At 35.8% G+C, this 25399-nt stretch overlaps 1 protein-coding gene across 1 annotated transcript in view; it reads right to left on the reverse strand.

The window, feature by feature from the left end:
• Grm5 (glutamate metabotropic receptor 5) overlaps positions 1-25399 on the reverse strand; it is a 470415-nt gene that overhangs the window by 285445 nt on the left and 159571 nt on the right. Inside the window, exon 3 of the mRNA XM_090348591.1 lies at positions 11036-11285. Coding sequence (XP_090204717.1) covers positions 11036-11285 — 250 coding nt within the window. The remainder of the gene's footprint in view (positions 1-11035; positions 11286-25399) is intronic.

The following is a 25399-nucleotide window of genomic DNA, read 5'->3' on the forward strand; positions in this document are numbered from 1 at the left end:
TACCAAATTGACTTTTCCTGTGGCAAATGAGTGAGTAGTTAAGTGCATGACTAAGCAACACAGAGCTTATCATAATTCCTTACTGATGTGTTTCTAAAGAAAGAGCTAAAGCTTGCTGTTCTGTAGTACAAGCTTTGAGAGAGACTGCCTCACATAATCACAGGTATAATGCTTTCGGTCAGTCTTCCAATCAATGTCAGGTTTCCAGCTGGCTTCCCTGAGAGGAGGCATTCATTCAACTCACATGGCATTCTAAGCATTTGACTAGTCTGCTTTAATTTAGAAAGTTGGGAGTTGGGATTAAACTTTTCTATATCCAAATAACTACCAGGCCTGTAACTATCAACAAGTGTGTTAGGAATGAAAGATATGGAAATTAACAAATGATTGAGAGAGGATTCTGGGTGAGTCTTTCTGAGCTCTCCCCAAGATACCAGTTTTAGCATTGTAGAGGAATGTTTACAGCTAAAGAACAATTCTAAGTAAGCTGTAGTAGCACAGAGATCTCAGTCACAGAGGAAAAAGTCAGCCTGCTCAAGAAGACAATTTTGAGTCCACAGCAGCAGCAGTGGTGGTAGCAGTGACAGAGGATGAGATAGCAGCAGCTGCCCCTCCCCCGAGCAGGGGACAAAGGCACCTGAGCTTGAGAGCTTAGCACATCACTGACCTGCTGCACAAACAGGGTGACTACAAGTGGAAACATTCATCCTGTAGAATACACACAGACACAGACAACCCAGGGGAAGTGTGAGAACCTCACTAAAGATGTACTCACTCCTGCTTGCAGCATGGCATTTGGAAGGTACCCCTGCCCCCACCAGCCAATATCTCTTCCTGCTAATAGCTCTGGAGAAACTAGAAATCCATGGAACATTCCTCAGTGGAATAAAGGCTGTGCATGACAAACCCACAGCTAGTATTATACTTAATGATGAAAAGCTAAAGCCATTCCCTCTAAAATCAGGAAGGAGACAAGGATGCCCACTCTCTCCATTCCTCTTTAACATAGTATTGGAATTCCTAGCCAGAGCAATAAGGCAAGAAGCAAGCATAAAGGGGATCCAAATAGGGAAAGAGGAAGTGAAACTTTCTCTTTGCAGATGACATGATTCTGTATTTAAAGAACCCTATAGACTCCACTCCCAAGTTGCTTGAGCTGATTCAAAACTTTGGCAAGGTAGCAGGGTATAAAATTAAACCTCAAAAATCAACTGTTCTTCTGTATGCCAAAAACAAAAGGAGTGAGGCAAAAATCAGAAAAGCAACTCCTTTTGCAATAGACTCAAAGAAAATAAAGTACTTAGGAATTAACTAAGAATGGAAAGGACATTTATGATGAAAACTTTAAAAACCTGACAAAGGAAATTAAAGCTTAACTGAGGGAGTGGTAAAACCTCCCATGCTCCTGGATTGGAAGAATTAACATTGTGAAAATGGCAATCCTGCCAAGGGCTATCTACAAATTCAATGCAATACCCATCAATATCCCAATGTCATTATTTAAGGAAATAGAGGAAGCAATCCAAAATTTCAGATGGAATAATAAAAGACCCTGTATAGCAAAAACAATCCTTAGCAGAAGAACAGCACTGGAGGAATATCAATATCAAACTTTAGACTCTATTACATAGCTATGGTAACCAAAACAGCTTGGAACTGGCACAAAAACAGGCCTGAGGATCAATGGAATAGAACTGAAGACCCAGAACGAATCCACAAACCAATGGTCACCTAATCTTTGATAAGCAAGCCAAAAAAAATAGAATGGAAGAAAGACAGCCTCTTCAACAAAGGGTGCTGGTAGAATTGGTTAAGCACCTGCAAAAAGCTAAAGTTGGATCCTTCTATGTCACCTTGCACCAGGATTAATTCCAAATGGCTCAAAGACCTTGAGGTAAAGGCAGATACCCTCAAAAGTTTACAAGTAGGAATAGGAGATACACTAGGTCTCCTTGGTTGAAATTTTCTTGGTAAAGATCCAGAAACACAAAATTTAGAAAAAGTTTGGACAAATGGGACTGCATCTAACCACAGAGCTTCTGTATGGCAAAGGACATAGCTGTGGACTTTCTATTTAACTTGCTAGATGTGTCTATCTCCTATTCCTTCCTGTAAACCTTTCAGGCTCAAGACATGGCCTAAGTTGTAGAGTACCAGCTGGGCACACAAGCCAAGCAAGTGTAGTGCCTTAAGTTCCAACTCCAGTACCAAAAACGTAGAGAAAAATATTTCACATGATAAATCTTAGTTTATAGAGAACATGCATGGCAATACTTGCAGATTTTTTGGAGTCTAGAAGATATTGTGAAATTGGCATTTTTGAAACATTTGAAGAGTTCGGACATAGAATAGGTGAAAGACTAGCTAGTTAGGAGTAGACTTATTTATGTTCAGTGAGCATGCAAATGTATCACTTGCTCAGGACTTGTATTTATTCTGACCATACACATCCTTTACTAAATATTACCCATTGCCTGTTGCTAAAAGTTTCACGTCTCACCTCTGAGGGTTATGAGACACCATTTGGGTCAGATGTAGAAGGTCAGTGAAATCCAACTTGAACAGTTAAGCATGACAGTAATGAGAAGACAACTGAAGTCATTCTGTGAACAGATGGCATTAATTTTATTTTAGAAAAATAAGAGATCTTTAAAATGTAGGAAAGGGAAGATGGACAGAGAGTCTTTCTTAAAGGAAGAGAACATCTTTAAACCGTGTCACCAACCCACCTTAGCAAATGAGAGAAAAAAAACTTCACTAGAAAGACTGATATCTGAGAGTAAAAACTTATTATCCTAAGAATAACCTTTTGTTTCAGATTGAGTCACATTGAGTTAATTAAAGCTGTATTTTAAATGTGGAATAATAAACACACAAAAAAACCCAAAACACACAAAGAAACAACTAAACAAACCTAAGTCTTTACTTTTCTCTGATCTCTATTTTCATTCTTTGGAAATTGCACTCCTAACTGCAACAAGAACTCTTGTGCCTGACCCCATTCCAGGAGCTCTTAAACCTCAAGACAGGTTGAAGAAAAGGGATAATTTGTGAGAAAACTGTGATGACTTTTGACTACAAACTGAAAGTATATGTCTTGGAAGGAAGCTATGCTTCCCATTATACCACCAATGCACTCAAGTAGATGTCTTAATTCTGTTTAATGCGCCAGTATCATCTTTACTTGGGAGAAAACTCAAAAGTCAGGAGGCACACTGTAAGTATTTTCAGCTTCAGAGACAAGTCGTTTCACGGTATTGCAGGGGTAGACATAAAGCAACCAGAGAAATTATAAATGTGAGTGTGACTTTGTTCCAGTAAATCCTTATTATAGCTTGTGTACATTCCATCAAATTATATCAGTTTTCTAGAAAACAGTGGAATGCTAAATGACTTTGATGTGGTTTTCCTAAGGGTAGCATGTGTATCCACATTTATGAAGTAATCTTTTTAATTTGCTGAAACCTAAAGCTTTATGATAACGATTTCTTAGTTATGTAGTTTAAATACTTTGATCTCATTGATTTTCTTTTTATTTAGAAAGCTAGGTTGCTGTAGTTTTTATTAAAACTTTAAAATTAATTAAAGGTGACCCTACAAAGATTCTATAAAGAAAGAAAGAATTTCTTTGTAGAGTCACCTTTAATTATGCCATTTCCCTTATTTAAGGATTCCTTAGAAATAGAGACATTGTATTAATGTTTTGTATTGCTGAAATTACAAATTATGACAGACCCACAGTCGGCTTCATGCAGTGGCTAAAGATCAAAGCCACCTCTACATGTTCCCTAAAATAATACCTGTGTGATTTGAGAAAGTTTCTTGCTTTCTCATGCCTCAATTTTTCTTAACTACAACCATGAGAGCAATAATATTACACTTACTTTAAAAATCAAAAAATTAATCCCTGGCATGACCACAACACTTTGTAAAACTGTTTGCTAAACATAGAGCACCCTACAAATAAGTGTTATAAGCATTCAACTTAAAATAATCTAAATAGTCCTACAAGCGCAATGAGAACTCTTTGAGATGTAGATGCCTTCAAAACAAACTGCGGCCAGTTGTCCTCTTGGGCTGCCTTTACTCCATGTAAAATTTCTTCTCTACTCAATGGCCTCAAAGCAGCTCTTTTATCTTTCTGATGATGTCTCAGTTTCAGATTCTTAGCCTTTGCTAGTTGCCTTTTAAGTTTCAGGTCAGCATCCATCCCCTAATCTTTCTAACAACAGATGGATTTCTGATTTCCCAAACTTCAAATGCAACTTGATATTCTCAATGGCAAAAGAAAAGGACTTTCGAGAAATATATAACCAAATTCCAACATGTATGTGTGAGAGAAATTGCCATTCTCCCAAGGGAGAAAGTATAAGACTTCCCTACCTCCAGGACTTTGTAATATGGCATAAACTTGCCTATCTGATGAGACTGAGAAGGAGTTAAGTGGGTGGACTTGGACTCTTAGATTAATTTATTTTCTCAGATGCAGAGTTTCTTTTTCTTATGCCCTGAAAGTTATCTAACCCAGGCATTTCCAAACCTGTCATAGTCTTCCTGGGAGTTTGAAGTTTTTATTTTGGGAGGCAGTATTAGAGAGAAGTCCATTTGGTCATAGATCAGCGACACACAAGTAGGTAGCATACATTAATCTCTGTGACTCAGTTTTGTTGGATTTTAATTGGAGAACTAGGCCATTATTTAATCAAGTCTTAATACCCAGAGTTCATTATGATGAGTGATGCTATATGTATAATATTAAATTGGCTGTTATTTAAAGTACAATTTTATTATAATGTAGCCAACTCTGCCTCTCCTCACTGCTTATAACAGATGGAGTAATATGTTTTTTTTAAGATAATATGGAAGCCAATGATTAGCAGTACCATGCTGGTTTTATAATCTGATAATTTCATGTAATGATAACTAATTTCATAATAGAATGGATAGATAGATAGATAGATAGATCAATACAGATAGATTGATGGACAGATAGATGGATATGCAGATGATAGATTCTGCTACAATTCTGTAATTCCTCTCCTCTACAGTGATTCAAATGCCACCCATTCTCATATTTTATGGCTTTCTTTTTCTGTTGTTGTTGTTGGTTGTAGGGCTTGAACTCTGGCTCTGGACTCTGTCCCTGAGCACTTTAACTCAAGGCTACCACTCTAGCCTTTGAGTCACAATGCCACTTCTGGTTTTCTAGAAGTTAATTGGAGTTTGGCTTTGAACGTTGATCCTCAGATAGCAGCCTTCTGAGTAGTTCAGATTACAGGCGTGAGCCACTGGTGCCAGGCTATTTTATGGTTCTTATACAATTAACTATGAAATAAACAAATGAACCTCCCTGATTTTTGAATGGAATGTTCAAGTCCTTTGCAACATAGTACAGGATAACAAAAATTCATAGTTTAACCTTGTTCAAAATGGCATAAACAAAATCCAAAATTAATGATTAGACTGAAAACACTTAATAATTGACAATGAATTCTTCCCTTTAACATATTTATTGCTATGTAATGAGATTTTTGTTGTTGTTTAGTACCTGACCTGGGACTTAAACTCCAGGCTAAGGCCTTGAGTTTTAATTTTGCTCAAGGTTAGCACTCTACCACTTGAGCCACAGCTTCACTTCTGGCCTTTTTGGTGGCTAATCAGAGATAAGAGTCTCATAGACCTTCCTTCCCCAAGCAGGAACCACCATTCTAGACCTCAGTCTTTTGAGTAAGATTACAGGCATGGGGCATTGGTGCTCAGTTGTAATAGATTTATGAATCAGTGAGGAAATGATGAAAAAATAATGAATTTTTAAAAATAGGCTACAGAAAATAGTGATGTCCCCTTTCATTAGATACAATGTACAATGTTAATTTTCAAGCTTACAAAAATAGAATAAAATGTTATCATTATTTTTACCTGTAAGATTAGCAATTAGTGGATAATTTAGCAATATTCCATGTGTGGGGGGGAGATAGAGAACTAGAAGGATTTACACTGTACAGCAATGTTCATAATCTGAGTCATTTATCCTGATCATTAATTACAAATTTGGAAATAAAAATACTATATTAAAATACCTTTCTTTTAATGTCCTTTTCTCTAATAATGAAGTAAAACCTGGTATCTCTTAGATTTCTCAGTAAAGTTCTGTGGCAAATGTTTCCTTATTCTCCATGCTAATCCTGTAAATTCCAGAGAGTTCGCTCATGGTCATCAGACCATATGATAGAAATAATAAACAATTACCTGTCCACAGAGTGTAATAGTGGTTCCACCTCAGATACAGTGTAGAAAAACATAGTTTGGTTAAAGGAGAATATACTTTGACTGGATTTACTTGTATTACATATTTATTATAAATGGTAATGTCCAAAGGTTTTCACTATCTACTAAATTTAATTTTCAGAGGATGGACCAAAATAAAGCCAAAATCAGACAAAATTCAATTAAACTAATCCAAGTGCTAAAATATTTATGTTGCTATGAGGCTCCTGTCTTGGTGATAATTAGAAAGAATAAGATGCTGTGTAATATTATCCAGTTGTTTAACCTGAATCTTATTTTTTTTTCTCTCCAGTATGCTAGGGATATTGTTACAAGCCTCAGAGGCATCTGCATCTTGATGTATTCAATGTTGTTTTCAGTAGAGATGAGACTTTTTTCTCTCTTCTCTGTCTATCTCCCTCCCTTTGTCCATGCTTCTTGAAGCTCAATGCTAATATTTTTCTCAATCTACAATATTGAATGGTCCAGCATAAATCAAGTATACTTGCTTGTGAGTTCTCTGGCTTAATTTTGAAATAGGTATTCTGGTGATAATCAGGCATAGACAGTCATGTCTATGTCTATGTAATAATATTACCATGATTTTGCTAGATTTTACTGCTTAAAATTCCATCAATAAGGATGTTGGTTAGAGTAAACACATTCCCTGCATTTGAAAAATATGCTGAGGTGAATATTAAGTAGAAACTAATCAATGCTATTTATAATTTCCTAATACTTTTGAAATTTATGTAGTAACATATATTCATTATATTGAAGAACAGACATATAGTTATACTTAATAAATGTTGGGAGCCAGAGTGGAATCAAACTGTACCTTGACTTGCATCAGATGATGGCTTTATTGTCTTATTGTTTTCTGGCCCTATTCTATGTAAATGACCTGAGAATTACCATATGAATGTAACACCTGGAGGTTCCCTGGGTCTGGAGGAGGGAAGAAGGGGGAGTGGAAAATAAACGCAGCAGTCTTGGCAGTCTTTACCTGGACTGCGGACATCCCGGACCCGGTGTGTCTGTCTCTCTTCTATTTCTTGCTAGTCCTTGCCCCCGATTTCAGGAACCCCAATCTGCGAACCCTGGTTTGCTGCCGGTTGGCCCCAGCAAATAAATCTATCTTTTTCTCTTTTTTTCTGCCAGAAGTAAGATTTATATCCAGGGATTGATGTTCTCATTTAGCTTTTTCATTCAGGGCTTTTGTTTTTTCACTTGAGCCATACCTCTACTTTTTACTTGTGTTAGTTAATTAAAGTTAAGGGTATCAAGGACTTGCTAACTGGACTAACTTTGAACCTTGATCCTTAGACACTGGCTTCTTGAGTAACAATAGTACAGGAATAAGCTATCCGTGCCTTTAAACAAATTATTGATCAAAATTGATTTTTAGTTCCAAATTTATATTCAAACTTATAATTTGTAAATATTGTATCTTCAGTGTTACTTAGAGTTAAAAGAAAGACAGTGCACACATTCTGCAAAAGTAAGTCCCTAAAAAATTGTTATTACTGTTCGGATTATTGAACACATCCTGCTGTAAACATCAAGATGTTTATTTAGCAAGGCTACATCTAGGACCCGAACAAGGTATTGTTACTGAGTCAAAGATACCCAGAGTTTAAATGCAAAGACCCAATGGCTGTTCTATTTCATTGATGTGCAGCACAGATGGTAAAATAAGTTGATGGAGGTGCCTGTTTTAGGAGCAGTTGTCATAGTCATGTCAGACACTTGAACTGGATGACCCACAAATTATGGCTGAACCTGAGCAGTAACAAATTGTTAAATGTGGAAGCCTCTAGAAAGTTCTAAAGACAGTCATTTTTCTTATAGCATTGACTTCCATATTCTACCAGCCATTCATGTCTGAGTTAAGAAAAAGGAAAGGCAGATAAAACGTGGAAAGCTAATAGCCTTCAAATATGAAGGGGTACTATAGGATATTAGTAAGAATTTTTAGTAAGTAACACTAAGTGAAAATGATCTAGGTTTTTTCTTTGCAGATTTAGAGTCTGTGTAGAACCAAAAATTTACTATGAGATTATAATACGTTCCCTGTTCTATAGTTGATGGTTTTATAAAGAAAAGCTCTGAATTTTAAATCATGGTAACGGGGTTCTTGTGTGAGTCTGAATAATTATCCAGAGTCTAAGCTTCATTTGTAAAATAAGAGAGGGCAGTTTAAAAATATTCTATAATGATTCATTTACTTTTCTGTTCCATAGCACAATTGTGAAACATTTACTGCATGTTAGAATTTTTTCTACAGAGATTATAGTAGTACTCTCATGCAGATTGTTTTCAGATGTACTGCTTTCTATCTATAAGTTCCATGAAATTAATCATTCCTGCCTCTTTCATTCACTAATGTTTCCTAAGCTTTTTAATATATAGCAGGCAATCAGTATTTGTCAGATGAATGATATATATATATATATATAGCAAGTACTTAACATAGTAATTAGCTAGCACATTTCTAAGTGTACCTGTTACAAAAGTGGTTCTGATAATTGGTTTTTATTTATATCAGTGTGCCATTTCATGAACACTGTTGGAGGAAATAGCAATGTTTCAGAAAAGTTGAAGGAGATTAAGTACTATGTTATCATTTCCAAGTATATAAAAGAGAACAGCATTATTGTGAAAGAAAAAAATATGAGTCAAGACATAGAAATGACAAGGAAATTTTGTTTGATTTGATTTGCAGAGCTAGAGGACCTTGAACATGCTAGATTAATATTCTACATTGAGCTACTCTAGCAGTACAGACGAATTTTAAATATTCAGAATGGGAAGATTTTTCTAAAAATTGGTCAAAGATGAAATGAGTATGAGTTATTATATAACTTATCAATAAAGGGATTGACAAATCCAACTAAAGATCATCAATTAGTTTTCCATGGATTAAATGACTTGGGGAAAAGGTATACACTATAGAATATAGACTTTGAATTTTGACAAAAAGCAATAAAAACATTGGTCAAAAATAGCGACTATAGTAAATATGAATCTATGTTTTGTTGAATAACACCAAACTAATTTCTTGCTATGTAATGCTGGTTATAGAGAGGAACCACAGAATTCTTTATCCCCAGCAGAAAATTCAGTAATGAGGGCTGATCTCGCCAGGGGGCCACTGCCTTTGGAATGTAAGGGTATTGGGTGAATATGAGGAATTTAAGGAATATAAGTGAATGCGTTCTTAGGTTCTACCAAACGAATTGCCACATCATGCTGTCAAGGTAAAATTAGTTTCGATGAATGTGGACCACTGGTTGTCATTTTCATAAAGACTGATATGAGGCCATAGCTTCATACAAAAATGTTCCCGTGAATCTACTGCCACCACATCAGATAATAAGAAGTAGATACATAAAGTGACTGTTAGATAGTCAATTATGCATTTGAAAGATGGTTTTAACAAGTCATAAGAAATCGATATCAAGTTGGATGGCTGTCAGGTGTGTGCAGAAATATTAGAAAGATGATGTTTTCTAGGATGTTTGCTATTCATGGAATAAATAGATATAACTGAGGACAACTTCCTAAAGGTATAGAGGGAAAGAACCTTACTTGCTATTGATGAATTCCAATGTAAACTTCACATATATATCTATATATATTCCAAATGATAGCAACATCAAACTGATTGTAATGGTTAATGCATGCATGTATTTGGATGGGCAATGAGTCTCAGGTATTTGGACAAACATTAAGGCTTGTGTCTTTGAGGGTATTTTTAATTTTTAATTTTTTAACTTTTATTTATTTATTTTTTTGTGGGTCATAGGGCTTTGATTTGGCCTGGGCACTGTCCCTGAGTTCTTTAGCTCAAGGCTACCACCTTACCCTTGAGCCAAGCCCCACTTTCTGTTTTCTAGAGGTTAATTGGAGATAAGTTTCGGGTCCTTTTGTGCATGGGCTGGCTTTGAACCTTGATCCTCAGACCTCAGCCTCTTGAGTAGCTAAGATTCGAGGCATGAGCCACTGCAGCTTTGAGGGTATTTTTAGATGACAGAATTTGAATAAGGAGATTAAGTAAAGCATAACCTCCCTAATCACTTCTTGTGGTGGGCCTCATCAATGAGTTGAAGACTAGTGGAAGGCAACTCTTCTTGCCTGAGCACATGAGATAGGGCATTGATCTTTTCCAGCCTTCTGAGTTGAAACAAAATTCTGGCTCTTTTGGGATTTTAAGCTTGCTGGTTTCAACTGGAATTTAACATAATCAGCAATCACAGTTCTCAAGTCTGCACTTGGACTGGAACAACAGATAGACCCTCCAAAGTTTTTAGATTGATGAATACACATGTGCTGAATTCACAGCCTCCTTTCTCTCATAATAAATTTCATAGATATACATGCACATTTGATGCCTCGTCTTAAACCACAAACTGCATGATTTCATATTATGAAAGAGTGGTAGGCAGTCACAAAAATCGGTTTCAAAAGCCACCCTGATAAATCTGGTTCATATGCATTTCTCAGCCTAAGTACTTAACTATTGAAAACTCCATCTCATTCCTTTCTAGACATTTTTGAGGACTTCATACAGTATCTTCATGTGCTTACTTCCATTGCTATTTCTCAGTTTACAGCATATCTACTTATTTTCCATGATGCTGTGTTACTCAACGATAGGCAAGCCTCTATTTCTGCTACACAGATTAAACTTCTAAAATACCATGTAGGCAGCAATTATGCCCTAGAGTTGCAAAATCCCTAGCATTAACTGTTCATTGTCACTTACCTGCCGAGAAGCAGAAATTGTCCCGCTAGACCCAGACGTCTCATGGCCATCAGAAGACCTCTCACAGTCATGCCCTCACAGAAGCAGGCTACCACGCGTGCCTTGGGCAGGTGACTGGTGAGTTTCCTCAGCAGCTTGTCAAAGCTCTGCTCCCCTGCATTGCTGTAGATTTTGTAGGAGTGGGCGATGCAGATGCCTTCTTTGGCTGACATGTCTTTGAAAGCCTCCATCCCACTCTCTCCATAGTTGCCTGTGTGAAGACAAGGATAAGCACAGGGATGGTGGAATGAGAAACTGGCATGAATTAGGTAGGCTCAGAGGAAAGGAGCAGCATGAAGGTCAATGGACCATGCTGGATATGGGACTTGACAATCTGAATTTGAGCTTTGACTCATTCATTGACTTGTTTATTTTGAACAAATGGCAGATAAATGACATTAGAGATAGATGCATTCATATTTTATATTTTTATTGTAGCAGAGAATAACATAAAATTGCAAGCAATTCAGCTCCTCTGTTTTGACCTGGAAATGTTTGTAATTTTGTATGCCATAATTTCTTTTATTTAATCATTTTAAATGAAATGTATCTTTCACTGATACATAAAACCATAGAAATGATAGAAATATTAATGAAGTAACAAAATGCATCATGAGCTGAACTGTTAGATTCCACATTTGATTCAAGTCATGTAGGCATTTTTTCTATGCCAAACCTGTTCAACTTAATGCTCTCAAATCTACTCAGCTTTCATAAATGGTTGTATTTTATCATGCACATGCCTTTCTGAGTGCACTGGCTCCCTGTTTTCTGCTGTTATATAATAAATCCAGACACCAGCATTCATGCTATTTAGTCTTTCTCATTGGTGGAATATCAACCAACACCATGTTTTTATATATTGTCCATACATTATCCACATTAGATATTTTGTTATAGCCACACAAAATGGACTATCATGCCCAAGTAAGATTTTTATATTTAAAGACCATATGTATGTGTATACATATAGGTGTGTGCATGTTTGTATAAACATGAATGTGTTTAGATACACAGATATTTTATATCATGTATTACATGTAATATACACATATTTTACATAATATTTATGCAATATATAGCTTATGTGACATTGATATACAAATACTTTAGAAAGCATTTAGTTAGATACTGTAGTATGGGTTTTATATTATATATTAGTCATCATAATATTTGTAGCTTAGTTTTAATTGAAGAACTAGGATGATCGGGTGAGCTTTATCTTAGTCATAAATGTGGAAGCCTGTGAAAAAAACTTAAAGCCTGATTTTGTATAATCATGGGAAAGTGAATGATATTGATGAATAATGCAAGTCCTTGTCAAAACTTGAAGATGAAGGACTCTGGTGTTTATCTTTTAATATTAATGCAAATGAATATTCATATTGACAACTATACATAAAAGGCAGACCACAAATTTTCTGTATGTGATCTCATTTAAAGGTGCACTATATATAAATACATATACGTGAATATTTATTTATTTATTTTTGCTAGTTCTGGGACTTCGTGTTTTGCTCAAGGCTAACACTCCACCATCTGAGCAATACCACCACTTTCAGCTTTTTCTGTGTTTGTGTACCGAGGAATCAGACCCAGGGATTCATGCATGCTAGGCAAGCACTCTACCAAGCTGCATTCCCAGCCCAGTCACACAGCCGTTTGAGGAAGCTATTAAAACTCCCATTCCACAGATAGTACCAACAAAAGTGGCTAAGTCTGCATTTGCTCAGCGTTAGAAATGTACGGGTTCAGCAAAGGAATGCTGAACTCCTCTCCTAATCTTGATGATGAAGGTTCTGTCTGTCTCCCTCCCCTCATCTACAGCCCACTGGCACACTTTCAGGAGTAAACCTAAGTTTACCTTCATTTCTCCTTCCATCTTAAAGGTTATAGGTCTTCAGCTTTAGGTATTTTTGAACACTTCAAGACTCTAGAACTCATACAAGGCTCATTTTCTGAGATTTTAAGATTAGATGATTGGTTAGGAAGATTGATTTAAAGAATGCAAGAATGTTAATCACCCTGTAGATTGTAGAAGAATGGAACTGGCTTAAAAACTAACTAAACCTAGGACTTGGGATGTCATCCAGAGGAATAAACACTAAGTGCATAGGGAATATTCTGCATTCAATTTCATAGCATTCCATAATTTATAACTTGCAAACCACCACAAGTGGGTCCCTATGGTCAAATGTATAACAAAGGTCGTTGCCACAAGTCTATGATAAAAAGCAATATTACTTTCCCCAGTTACATGATGAAACTTTAATATGAATGGCTGAGAGCATAACCAAAAGTTAAAATACCAGCCTACCATGGTGCCCCGCGTCCCATCCTGTGGTGCCACACACAGAGAAAAAGCCAGACGTGGTGCTGTGGTTCAAGTGGTGCAGTGCTAGCCTTGAGAAAGCCTGAGGGTAGTGCCCAGGCCAGGAGTCTAAGCCCTAGGACTGTCACAAAATGTAATAAATAAAAGTTCAATTACATCTGGTAGGTAGGTGACCGAATCTTAGTTTGAACAAACATCTTCCTGTAGACTAACATTCTGCCATAACAGTGTTCCCAACAGCAACTTCTATCCTCAGGAGGAATTTTGGGTAGTTCTGTCTACAACGAAAAACTGCAAAAATAAAGCAGTGTAGACCAGCCTGAGTTCCAGTCCAAAACACTGGTGTGTACAGCTTACAATATTATCCTTTCAGTCTAGAAATAGAAGTAAAAGCATCTGTGATGATAGTGGCAGGTGGAATCATTGGGTTCTTTTCTAATTAACAAAGTGTAGAGGATGCGTTCTGTAAAGTCTGCTCACAGGCCTAAAGTACTGTAAAATCAGATGGAAACAGAGACAATAACTCTATTATTAAAGAAGCCTAAAATTTTTCAAGGCATCAGTGGCTCAAGCTTATAATCCTATCTACCTCAGTGGCTGAGATCTGCGGATTATGGTTTAAAGCCAGCCTAGGTAGAAAAGTCCATGAAATTCCATAATCGGATATGTGGTTCCAGTAGTAAAGTGACAGTGAAAAACCTGAGGGCCCTGTGTTCAAGACACACACACACACACACACACACACACACACACACACACACCTACACTAAAAGCTTGAATATAGGTGAACTTTTTAGAGTCTCTTTAATCTCAGCTTTCTCAAGGAAAAAAAGGCATATTTCTTAATGTTTTGATATTTTCTATATTATCCTTAATTTTTGCCAATTATCTGTAACCAATTACTTGTGCTCTGGGAATTACAAAGAATATTCTGTACCAAATTCAGCTAGTCTTTCCTAGAGGAGCCATAGCAAACAATAAAGCAGATGGCATTATTGTTGAAATCAATGCTGAAAAATGAGCTGAAACTGGCATTAGGAAACACCATCTACATATGATCCTATTAAATGATAAATGGATAAAAATGTGGTATAATAAAAGTGTGGTATAATATTCAGCATACAAACAATGAATTTTTGATACTTACACAAAAGCTGAAATAGTATTCACTTTGTCATATACTTTTTGCAATTGCCTGTTAAAAAGCTAACACATGGGGTGACGTAACAAATGAATGAGCATTGTAGAGTAATCTTCTACTGAGAACAGGAAAACATTTATCCAAATGACTGTTTGACCTGCAATCAGAATTGCATGATTATGTTTTGAGGGTGACAGAGCATTGAGCAATACTAATGAGGTATACAGTATTCTATTTGCAGAACACAATACTGTGCCTAATATTCAAATTATGGAGCAATATTTCCTAAAGACTTCAGTTTTCACTTTGATTAATAAAGATTTTGACAACTTAAGCTCAATAGTATTTGAAGATAGTTACATTCACAAATACTATTTCCCCTGCATTGTGTTAGTTATAATCTGGAAGTGTCACCCAGAATTGGTCCTACAAACCAGACATTGAACAGAGGAACTGCCGAAGGATAGCTTAGAGTTTTCCTATCATCTTAAAGAGGTTAGACTGTTTATTTCAATTTTATGTAACCAGGTGCTGGTGAATTGGGGGGTTATATTTTAGGGGTATTGTTTTGGTCATTTTTTAGTGAAAATATATTTGGTATTTGTTGGTTCCAATTTAATTTCAGTAATTACTGTGCTATTGTGGCTCTTTAGCAGTTTTGTAAGATATTTAAAGTTTTATTTGTGTTTTGAGATGGTTTCTGATTATGTAATTGAGGATAGCTTTGAAATATCTATTCTCCTGCATAAACCTCCGAAATAGCTGGGATTACAGGCGCGTATTACCACACCCCATTTATTTGATGACTTTGCACAATTGATACATTCACACACCAAAGGGGGAAAAAAGTGTTTTATTTTGGGGGTGTTTCTTTTTTTTTAATTTTTTTATTGTAATTAGTAAAAGGGTTACATGATATTTGCCAGATAGAAGGTGCATTAATTCGCATACATTGATACCCTTTCACATGTCTTGGTACCCATTTCCCTCCCCCCCCCCAAGTCCCCCTCCTGTCTTAGTTTTCCCCCCTTCCCTATCAAATTTCAAATAACCAAATACAAATAAATTCAATATATCAGATAACAAAGTGAGATACTATAACAATATGAGATAACCAAGGGATAGCAAAGGAGATGAGAGACAACATAGTACATTAAGGACAACAATCATTTGTTATATGGCTTTTGTTTCAATATCCTAGAGGTCCTTTCAATTAGCTTCATTCTATATGGCCTTATGTATCAAGATTTTGCTCTATTGCAGATCTCTGCTAGTAGAGCCCAAGGTTTCTACTGATTATGACGAATGAGGGAAACCATTGAGCCTAAGTTCCTTTGAGTCTGGCTTGCTTCACTTAATATGACTTTTTCTAAGTCTTTCCATTTCCTAACAAATGGGGTGATGTCATTCTTTCTGACAGCAGCATAGAATTCCATTGTGTACAAATACCACAACTTGTTGATCCACTCATCAACTGAGGGACATCTGGGTTGGTTCCATATCTTTGCTATGGTGAATAGTGCTGCAATGAACATTGTTGTGCTAGTGGATTTAGTATGTCCTTGTTTCTGGATGGTTGGGTAAATGCCAAGTAGTGGAATTGCTGGGTCATAGGGGAGCTCTATGTTTAGCCTTTTGAGGCACTGCCACACTGCTTTCCATAGTGGTTGAACGAGTTTGCACTCCCACCAGCAGTGTAGTAGTGATCCCTCCTGGCCACATCCTTGGGGGTGTTTCTACAACATAGTTAAAGGGAGGAGTTTTAATACCATGCATACTGAGTCATAATAATCATTAATTAAACATTACCAACCATGATGGTTTGGAATCTTATTTCTTAGTGTTCTGATTCACCTGCATCTTAATTACTTCTCGGTGTCTTTCACCTGGTATATTTCTATCTGTTTTGGTTAAGTTGAAATGTTCCTCTTTTCACTTCATCCCACTCAATTGCCCACAACTAATACATTATGCTCCATGATGTCACTGAGCGAAAGCTTCAGGAACTACAAGCAGAAGTCACGAGCACAAGCTTGCTACTAGGCGGGTTCCTAAGGGTCATCTTCAGTACACTAGTAACATTCTTGCAATATTCAGTAATGGTAACAGTCTGTATAAGGGAGAATCTACTTAGTCATTGATGCATCTTAATATATTGATTTATTTACAATACTGAGAAGCATATTTTCCTGGAAAGTTTGCAATTGTAGTCTCTTTACATTTATGATAATAATGAGCATACTTATTATTGATTTGAAGTTTGGGGCTTGACTAAAATGTGCATGCATCCAGAGTGTAAATATTTCTTCTTTGGAGCCATAACCATCTTCAAATAACATGGTTTATCATGGGATTTCTAAACTTTATGGAGTCAGATGATGAACTTTTTTGCTACTATTATGAGTTAAACATAATTGAAAATGTATTTCCTTTAATATATAGTTAACTACCTTCTCTAAATAGGAGTACATATATACATATATGTGCCTAAATATTTATATCAAAATTACTATATTAAATATCCAATCTTGCCAAACTGAGTACACTTGAGGGTACCAAAAATTTTAATTATATCCAGTCATAAGCACATACCATCCAATATATACATATATATACATATTTCATTAGAATTTTATTGTATTTTATTGTCAAGGTGAAGTATGGAGGGGTTATAGTTATATTCATCAGGTAGTGGGTACATTATTTCTTGAACATTGGTACCCTTTCCTATGTTTTTCTTTATTTTCCTTCCCCCACCCCCTCCCAATCATCTTGTTTTTTCCCTTTCAAATATATTTTTTAACAGAAAGGCAGCACAGAATTGCAAGAACAAATTTATTGGTTCAATTAAGATAATCAAGAAGATAGTGAATAGGTACTACAGAAGGATAAACAAAAAGAGAAAACACTAGAAGAGCAAATGTTTTGGTTTAATTAGGATAGTCAAGCAGATACTAAAAGGAAAAGAAACTATTCTTTCAGAAAGCATTAATTTGGGGAAATGTGAACTCATCTTAAAGGAAAATATTAAGCTTGTTATTGCACATTTGAATTGTGTTCATCTTAGTTGGTCCAAATAATCTTTTGCTAAAACAGAAATTAAAATAACAATATAAATAATTATTTTAAATATATTGCAAATAATTGTTATGACTGATCTCCAGTTGCTACTGTAAAGAGGGTGTATCATAATGATAAGTACCAGTGAAGGGAAATACTACTTCTCACAAAAGTTGCTGACATTAGCCTGGCATGAATATCTTCCTTCAAAAATATGTGTAAGTTGGATTAATCAGTGCCCCGTCACTAGTCACTCTCTTCTGTCCTTTGACAGCGGTAGTGGTCAGGATCTTTGTCAGAACCACTCACAGCCTATGTTAAAACCACCAGGAATAAGAAAATCTCAAGAACAAAATATTCTCTAAGTTTCTAGATAACTTTTATGAGTGTACTGTTCCTTTATTAAAAATAGACTATGTATATGTATATGTGTGCGTGTGTGTGTGTGTACATACATATATTTTCTGAAGGGAATGAGAGAAAGGAAATTAAATGGCTCGAGAAATATTCATTAACAAAGTCAAGCTATGACCTCAGTAGTGTGGATGGTGAAAGAATAGAATACTGAAAAGTTATGAAGGACTTAATACTTTCTCTCATGTTCCATGAATAGTTATATATGACATGGCTATGAAACTTTTGGTTAATCTCATTATTTCAAATCTTGCCTTTGAGTTTTCTATATGTGACCATCTAGCATAGAAGTAAACTCTAAGCAGGACATTGTTGTGTCCCTCCCAAAAATATATTATTGGAAGCAGCAGATGTGTCTTCCTTAACACATTCACAGTAGATATTATTCTGGGAATATATTATGTCAGCAACACTTTAGCAATACTCAACAGGAAAAAATGTTGCTAGAAGAACAGAGTTCTTTGTGCAGTAACTAGATATAATTTTATATCATAGATTTTGAAATATACATACTTACACACATATAGTATCACTGATAAGGATAAAAAATAGCTGCTCAAGAATGTCATAAAACTACATACAAAGTCTTATGGTGCTAGCAGGAATGAGCAGTTTTCTGAGATTTTGCACTGCTCATGCTGAAGTTCAGGGCCTGGCATATACTAGAAAGCCATTCTATTTCTAAGCTCAAGAGTTGGGTGTATTTTTCTCTTTTGCCAGTTCTGGGGCTTGAAATCTGAGCCCAGGCACTCTCGTGACATTTTGTGCTCTACCACTTGAGCCTGACCTCCACTTTCAGATTTTTGGTAGATAATTGGAGATAAGAATCTCATGAACTTTCCTACCCAGGCTGGCTTTGAGTTGCAAGCCTCAATCTCAGCCAAATGAATAGCTAGGATTACAGGCATGAGCCTTAAGTGACAAGCTAGAAGTCTGTCTTCAAGTGGATCATAGAAAAGATCAGGAAATAAAACAAATGGAAGAATTCATGGCAACTAGTAAGCCTCATATACTAAAAGTACAATAATGTTCAATGTCATTTTTTACCCTTAAAAGTCTAATTTTCTCAGTAGTTGGGTCAAAAGTTGCTACAGAATTCTATATAACTACAGCTGAATGAACAAAAGTTAAAAGCATCAAATCTGAGGGGAAAGGGTCCCAAGTCATAGAAAGTGACTTTTAAATTTCTGTAATGTAGCCAGGCAGAAATTCCAAGTAAGAAACCAAAGGAGGATAGTCTAGCACAGAGGGTCCATGTCTTAGCTACATCTAGCTGCGAGTCCTCAGAATATGGACAGTGACAGAGACAGACGAAAGTACATGGTGAAAACAAGCAACACCTTGTTAAATCTAACTACCATACATTAATTAAGTAGGAAAAATCAAGGCAACAAAGACAAATGGAATGCAGAGCCTCAGAGGACATAGATCAAGGAAAGTCAAGAGATTAAAATGTTTTTATTTTCTTTACCTTAGCAGTTATGCTGAAGCTAAGCATGCAGTAAAAATAGCCCCTGATTTTAGTAACCAAAATCAAATAGGAGTAGGTTCCTGTGAATAGGGGTAAAACAAAGACATTGTATATATCTAACTTCTTGGAGACACTTTAAGTAAAAGAGCACAATGACATATGAATTGGCTACTGTAATTCATACTTATACACCCACTGGAGAGGTAGCAGACAGTTCCAGCAAAAGTAGCATAAAGATGGCATCTCAAAAGTAAAAATGAGAGTAACATTGATCAGGATGCTTTGTACTCAGAAAGCGACATGCTGAATTGAAGTCACTTTGTACAACTATTTAAAGATGATCTTTACAGGCCCAAGCCTGTAATCCTATCTGTTCAGGAGGCTGAGATCTGAGGATCACAGTACAAAGCCAGTCCAGGCACTAAAAAACGTTGAGACTCTTATCTCCAATTAATCACTAGAAAACAGGAAGTGGGGCTGTGGCTCCAGGGGTAGGGCAGTAACCTTGAGCTCAGAGACAGCACCCAGGCCCAGAGTTCAAGCCCTATGACCCACAAAACAAAACAAAACAAAAAAAAAAAAACAAAAGAGAGAGAGATGATCTTTACAAAGCTACAACAAAAATAACAAGGAAAGAAAAATGAAAAGCACTGAAGGCATTCAAGTGGTAGAGCATTTGTCCAGTATGTAGAAGGCCCTTCAGGTTCAGTCGTGATTGGAAGAGCTGCTGTCACGTTTCATTTCAAAGCCCAAGATCCTTTCCATCATCACTTTGGAGAAAGACTTGATTAATATACTTCCATGATTCTTCAAAAGACTTTTTCCAATTACCACTAAATATTTCCTTTGAAGCTAATTCCAGATACTATAGAACTGAATTTATCTAAGCAAACAAATATTATTTTACAAATAAGTACACTTATTTCTTAATCAGGATATTTATGATTTATCATGAAATGGCCCAGTTTCATCACTACTATGAATTGGTATTTCAATCTCAATGTTTTTTTCATAATATTCAATGGTTAATTATAGCATTTACTCAGCAACAGCCTATAAACTAAGTGTGTGGGGGAAACTTTTGAAAGTGGACATACCATAGCAGAAAGACATGTTTTTTTTTAGCCACAATTTGGCTTAGGATAGAAAGACTTCAGAAAGATAGAGGAAAATTACAAATGGATTCTGATATTCTGCAACATGACTAATATGGTTTGAGATGACCAAAAAGTTTTAACTATTTTCTACAACTATTTGAGCAATTTTCTCAGTTTCCCCCGCATTGTTTATTTTTTTCCAGAGATGGGAAAACTAGTTGAGACAGATGCTATATTCCAGACCACAAGTGTAGTCTCTCAGAATTCAACTCCCTTCTGCTCTCCCTGTGAGCTCTTAATGGCACAAGCGCAGACAGCAGTGCTTGTCTCATTAGAATCATTCCATCTGCACAGAAAGGACAGACTTCAATTTAGAACTATGTGTCAATGGGTCGACTGAGCTGCTGAGTTATTAATTTTGCCTCTATTTTAAGTCCATAGTCACCTCAGATCTTTGATTCTAACTGCATTTAATGACAATGCAGAAATTCTCCCATACCAGCTGAAGCCAGAAAATCCCCTGCTGCACAGCCAAAGCTGTTCAAGCTTGACAGCATTTGCTGAAAAGAAGTTGCTTCTTTGACAGCAGCTCTCTGGCCTGCCACCACATTCCCCACTTCTGATTTGCACTGTCTGACTTTTGTGGTGAGTAGATTCCCTCTAGAATGCCTCATGATTTCCCACAGACCTGACAGGAGGGACTCAATTTGGAGTCAGACAGGAGTTGAATGAGTTGAACTGAAGTGCAATGGTTGTGCTCTTATCTTTGACAAATTATGAGCTTCATTTAGGAATCATGAACCTTGGGGTGTTCTATCAAGACGACTTTGGTGTTTCTGATTTGTGGTGAGAGCCACTCACCACATGTAGCTAAAGAGAATGTGTTCTGGAACTAGTCCAGATTGAATTATTCACTTAATCTAAATTACAAAATAGAGTTCAAAGACTTAGTATGGAAGGACAAATAAGATATCTCAATATTTTCGAATGTTAGCTTTAGAATGCTGCAATGATAAAAGTTTGGGAATACTTATCTAAATAAAATATAGCCTCAAAAACAATGCCAGTTGTTTCTCCTTTTCTGAACTTTTCCATATTTATGCACACAAATAGATTTCTATCCTAGACTTCCAGGGTGCAAGTGTCATTAGAGTATTTATGACTTTGTCCCGACTTTTTATGATCTAGAGACCTAGTTTTTCCCTTCACCATCTTTTCTTTGTGTATAGACAGCTTTGTTCTAATCATGAAAATATTGTAAAGACAAATACATCATATAGTTTCTTGAAATGGGAAAATAGTTGCTTTCTGAGATATATGAGAAATATTCCTCATGTACATAAGTTTGTTGCTTTGATGTGATCCACTGTGAGAAAGTTTACGTGAGCTTACAATAGTGCCAGAAAATAAAATAATTAATCAGTGGGTTTATAAAATGCATAGTTATGTATCTTGCTTTTACTCATCTCAAATGTTATTCACGCTCCCATTTCCTGAGACTTATGTGTTTAGTGATTTCCAATGCATCATTCAGCATAAATAGATACAATTCTCTGACCTCCCTGTTCTAAATACATGTCAGCTCCTGAACTTCCCTGGCCCAGACCCCACTTCCATCTTCCAAGATTTTGATGTTGTAATGTAAATGGTTTATTTAACTCCATACCAGAAAAAAAATAGTTGAATCATAATTATCCCTCTATCTTCAGTGCCTAGGGTGTTGAAGCATTTGTGGAGTAAACGAATTTTAAGAAATGGTCATTAAATTTGTATTAGTAATTAAACTCAACATGTACTGTAGAGAGATGTATATAGTATCTTGATGTTGAGGCTATGGTTCATTTATTTAATATAAATTGATTGAAATAGGCTAGGATATATAATGAAGGTAGCACAGTTTATTCAAAAATACCTAGAAAATCATCACTAGACAGTATTTGAAACCTAACTCTTCACTGTATTTATTTATATTTAATTATTTTTTGTTTAAATATTGTACCCCTACATGCCCTTGTTGCTGTCCCTTAGCTACTTTATAAAATTTTTTTTGTTTTATTTTTTATTTTTTGCCAATCCTGGGGCTTGAACTCAGGGCCTGAGTGCTATCCTTGGGCTTTTTCAAGGCTAGAGCTCTACCACTTAAGCCATAGCACCATTTTCAGCTTTTTTCTATATATGTAGTACTAAGGAATCAAACCAGATTTCATGCATGCTAGGGAAGCACTCTACCACTAGGCCAAACTCCTGACCTACCTTACCTATTTTTTACATGAGACAGAGACCCATTTGGGTATTTTAGTTGATTAATGAGAGATAAGAATATTAAGGACTTTTCTTCTTGGGCTGACTTCAAAAGATAATCTTAATATCTTAGTGTCCTAAGTAGGTACGATTTCAGCATGAGTTCCAGTGCTCTGCTAGAATCTAATGCTTTTTGTGATTTGGTCTTATCAATTTTGAAATGATATGTGGTTTCAAAGTTCCTAGGTTGTACAATTTTAGATCCATTGCCCATATCTTTGTATTATACAAAAAAATTATACAGAACACATCGGCTTTTCCTTTTTTTTATAGTTTTTTTTTCTTTCTTTTTTATTTTAGTTTAGTGTTGGGGTGATGTACAGAAGGGTTACATTCATCAGGTAGTGGGTACATGACTTCTTGAACATTATTAATTATTTTCCTCTACATGTTTTTCTCCAAGTTCTGGATCTCATTTCTCAGCATAGACTGACTACCTTGTGAACAATTTCTAATCTGCTAGGCTCCAATGGCTTACGCTGATCATCATAGCTACTCAGCAGGCTGAGATCTGAGGATTGGGATTCCAAGCCAACCTGGCAGGAAAGTTCATGAGACTCTTATCTCAGAAATAAACTACTCAAAAAAAAGCTGAAAGTGGAGCTGTGGCTCAAGTGGTAGAGTAATAGTCTTGAACAAAACAAGCTCAAGTAGCCAGGTCCACAGTTAAGCGAAAAAGTAAAGCATTAAAAAAAAGTGAAACTTTCTAATCTGTACTTGTCTTTAAATTTTTAACTTGAGAAATCAGAAATTATATCTCACATCAGAGAAATCAGAAATTATATCTCACATCAACTTTATTAGAAAGATAATGTGCCATTGCTGCTATGTAAACTGGCACAACCTCGCAATTTATTCAACTTGTCTTTATTCATTGAATTGTTCCACCATTGTTTCACAGACTTTTCCTTCCCAGACATGAACTAAGGGGCTGCGCCCTATCCATTAGTGTTTTTCTGTTTTTGTTGTTGTTGTTATTGTTGTTTATTTGGTTGGTTTGTTTGGTTTGTTTTTCTCAAGGCTATAACTTGAGCCATAGCTCCCCTACTGGCTTTTTGGTAGCTAATTGGAGACAAAAGTCTTCTGGACTTTCCTGCCAGGTATGAGCCACCAACATTTACCTTGAACTCTAAACTATTAACTAGTTCTCCAAAATTTTACCCTTACTTAGATTAATAATAAGCTTTTTGTTTCAATGCAACTATTTCAGATTTTGTTAGGATCTCAACACATTCAGTCAACTTTTCACTAGAGTCAGGGCATACAATTTTCCCATTGTATTTCACTCCAAAGGAGAAAAAGAATTCACTAAATATATTTCTGTACAAATCTAAAGTTCAAATCATTACAAAACTGTACACCAAAGGTAATATATATATTTAAAAACCAGATTTACCAGAATTTGTCCTTTTTTATAACAAAATTTCCACAAAAGTACAAAGGTATTAGCTTTACAACACAGGTCCCTGACCTGAGTGAATCTTTACTCTCCTCTGAAATAAGACTCAATTACAACTATTAGTGTCTCGGGTCAAGATTTTAATTCTTCCTAAGAAAGAGAGAGTATGTGTAGATAGATTGATGTAGCTAATTTCTTAGTTTTGTATTGCTTCCATAGAGCCTATATTCAATACCTCTAGCAGTAGTAAACATATGCATTTGTTCAAATTAACATTAACAATTCTAAAAATATGAAGACACAGGAAGAAATAGTTATCTAGAAGTAAAAGAATAACACTGGGAAGGAATGAAGTTTCTCTCTCTTTGATCTTCCTTGTAGCCTTGAGAACTGTAAAGAAATAAATCACTCTTATTTAAGCTACCCATTTTGTAGCTCTTTGTTATGGCAAAACAGGTATATTAATATAAACCATCTATGGCTAGCAAAATATCTTCAGGTCCTTAGCGAAGATAAAATTAGTATAATTTTCGCCTCAGAAGAGTCAAGATATTCAGAAAGAGCATTCCTTTTTGTGATCTATAGAATGAATTTGATTCTTTAATCTGAAATTTCCTGGATATAGTAACTTAGATGAGCAATTTAAATATCTCTAAGCTTCAGCATCTTGAATCAAGTCATATCAGGAAGACCTCATTTCTAAGATAGTGCAGACCCTCAAGAGAAGTTTATTTTTGTGACTTCCCTGTGCATTTCTTCTTCCTAATGACACTTGTAAAATAAGACTTAGAAGAATAGCTCTGAACTTAGGTGCAGTGGAATTCTCATTTGAATTAATCAAACCTGGATTCTAATCATAGCTCTGTTACTTGCTAATTTGGGCACAGAATATCTAGTCTCTAATCATTTGCTTCCTCTCATGTAAAATTTTTAAAGGGTGGTTATGAGCATTAAATTTTATTTGACTTTAGACATGCTTAAAACTGAGCCTAATATATTAAAAATAAAAACATAGTCTATTTTCAATAAGCTTTATTAATCTTTTTGTACTGATACTGTGGTTGGAGCTCAGATCTTTGGCACTGTCCCTTAGCTTTTGAGTTTGAGGTT

This window comes from Megascapheus bottae, chromosome 16 (assembly GCF_031878675.1).
Source record: "Megascapheus bottae isolate mThoBot1 chromosome 16, mThoBot2.hap1, whole genome shotgun sequence".
NCBI classification, from domain to species: Eukaryota; Metazoa; Chordata; class Mammalia; order Rodentia; family Geomyidae; genus Megascapheus; species Megascapheus bottae.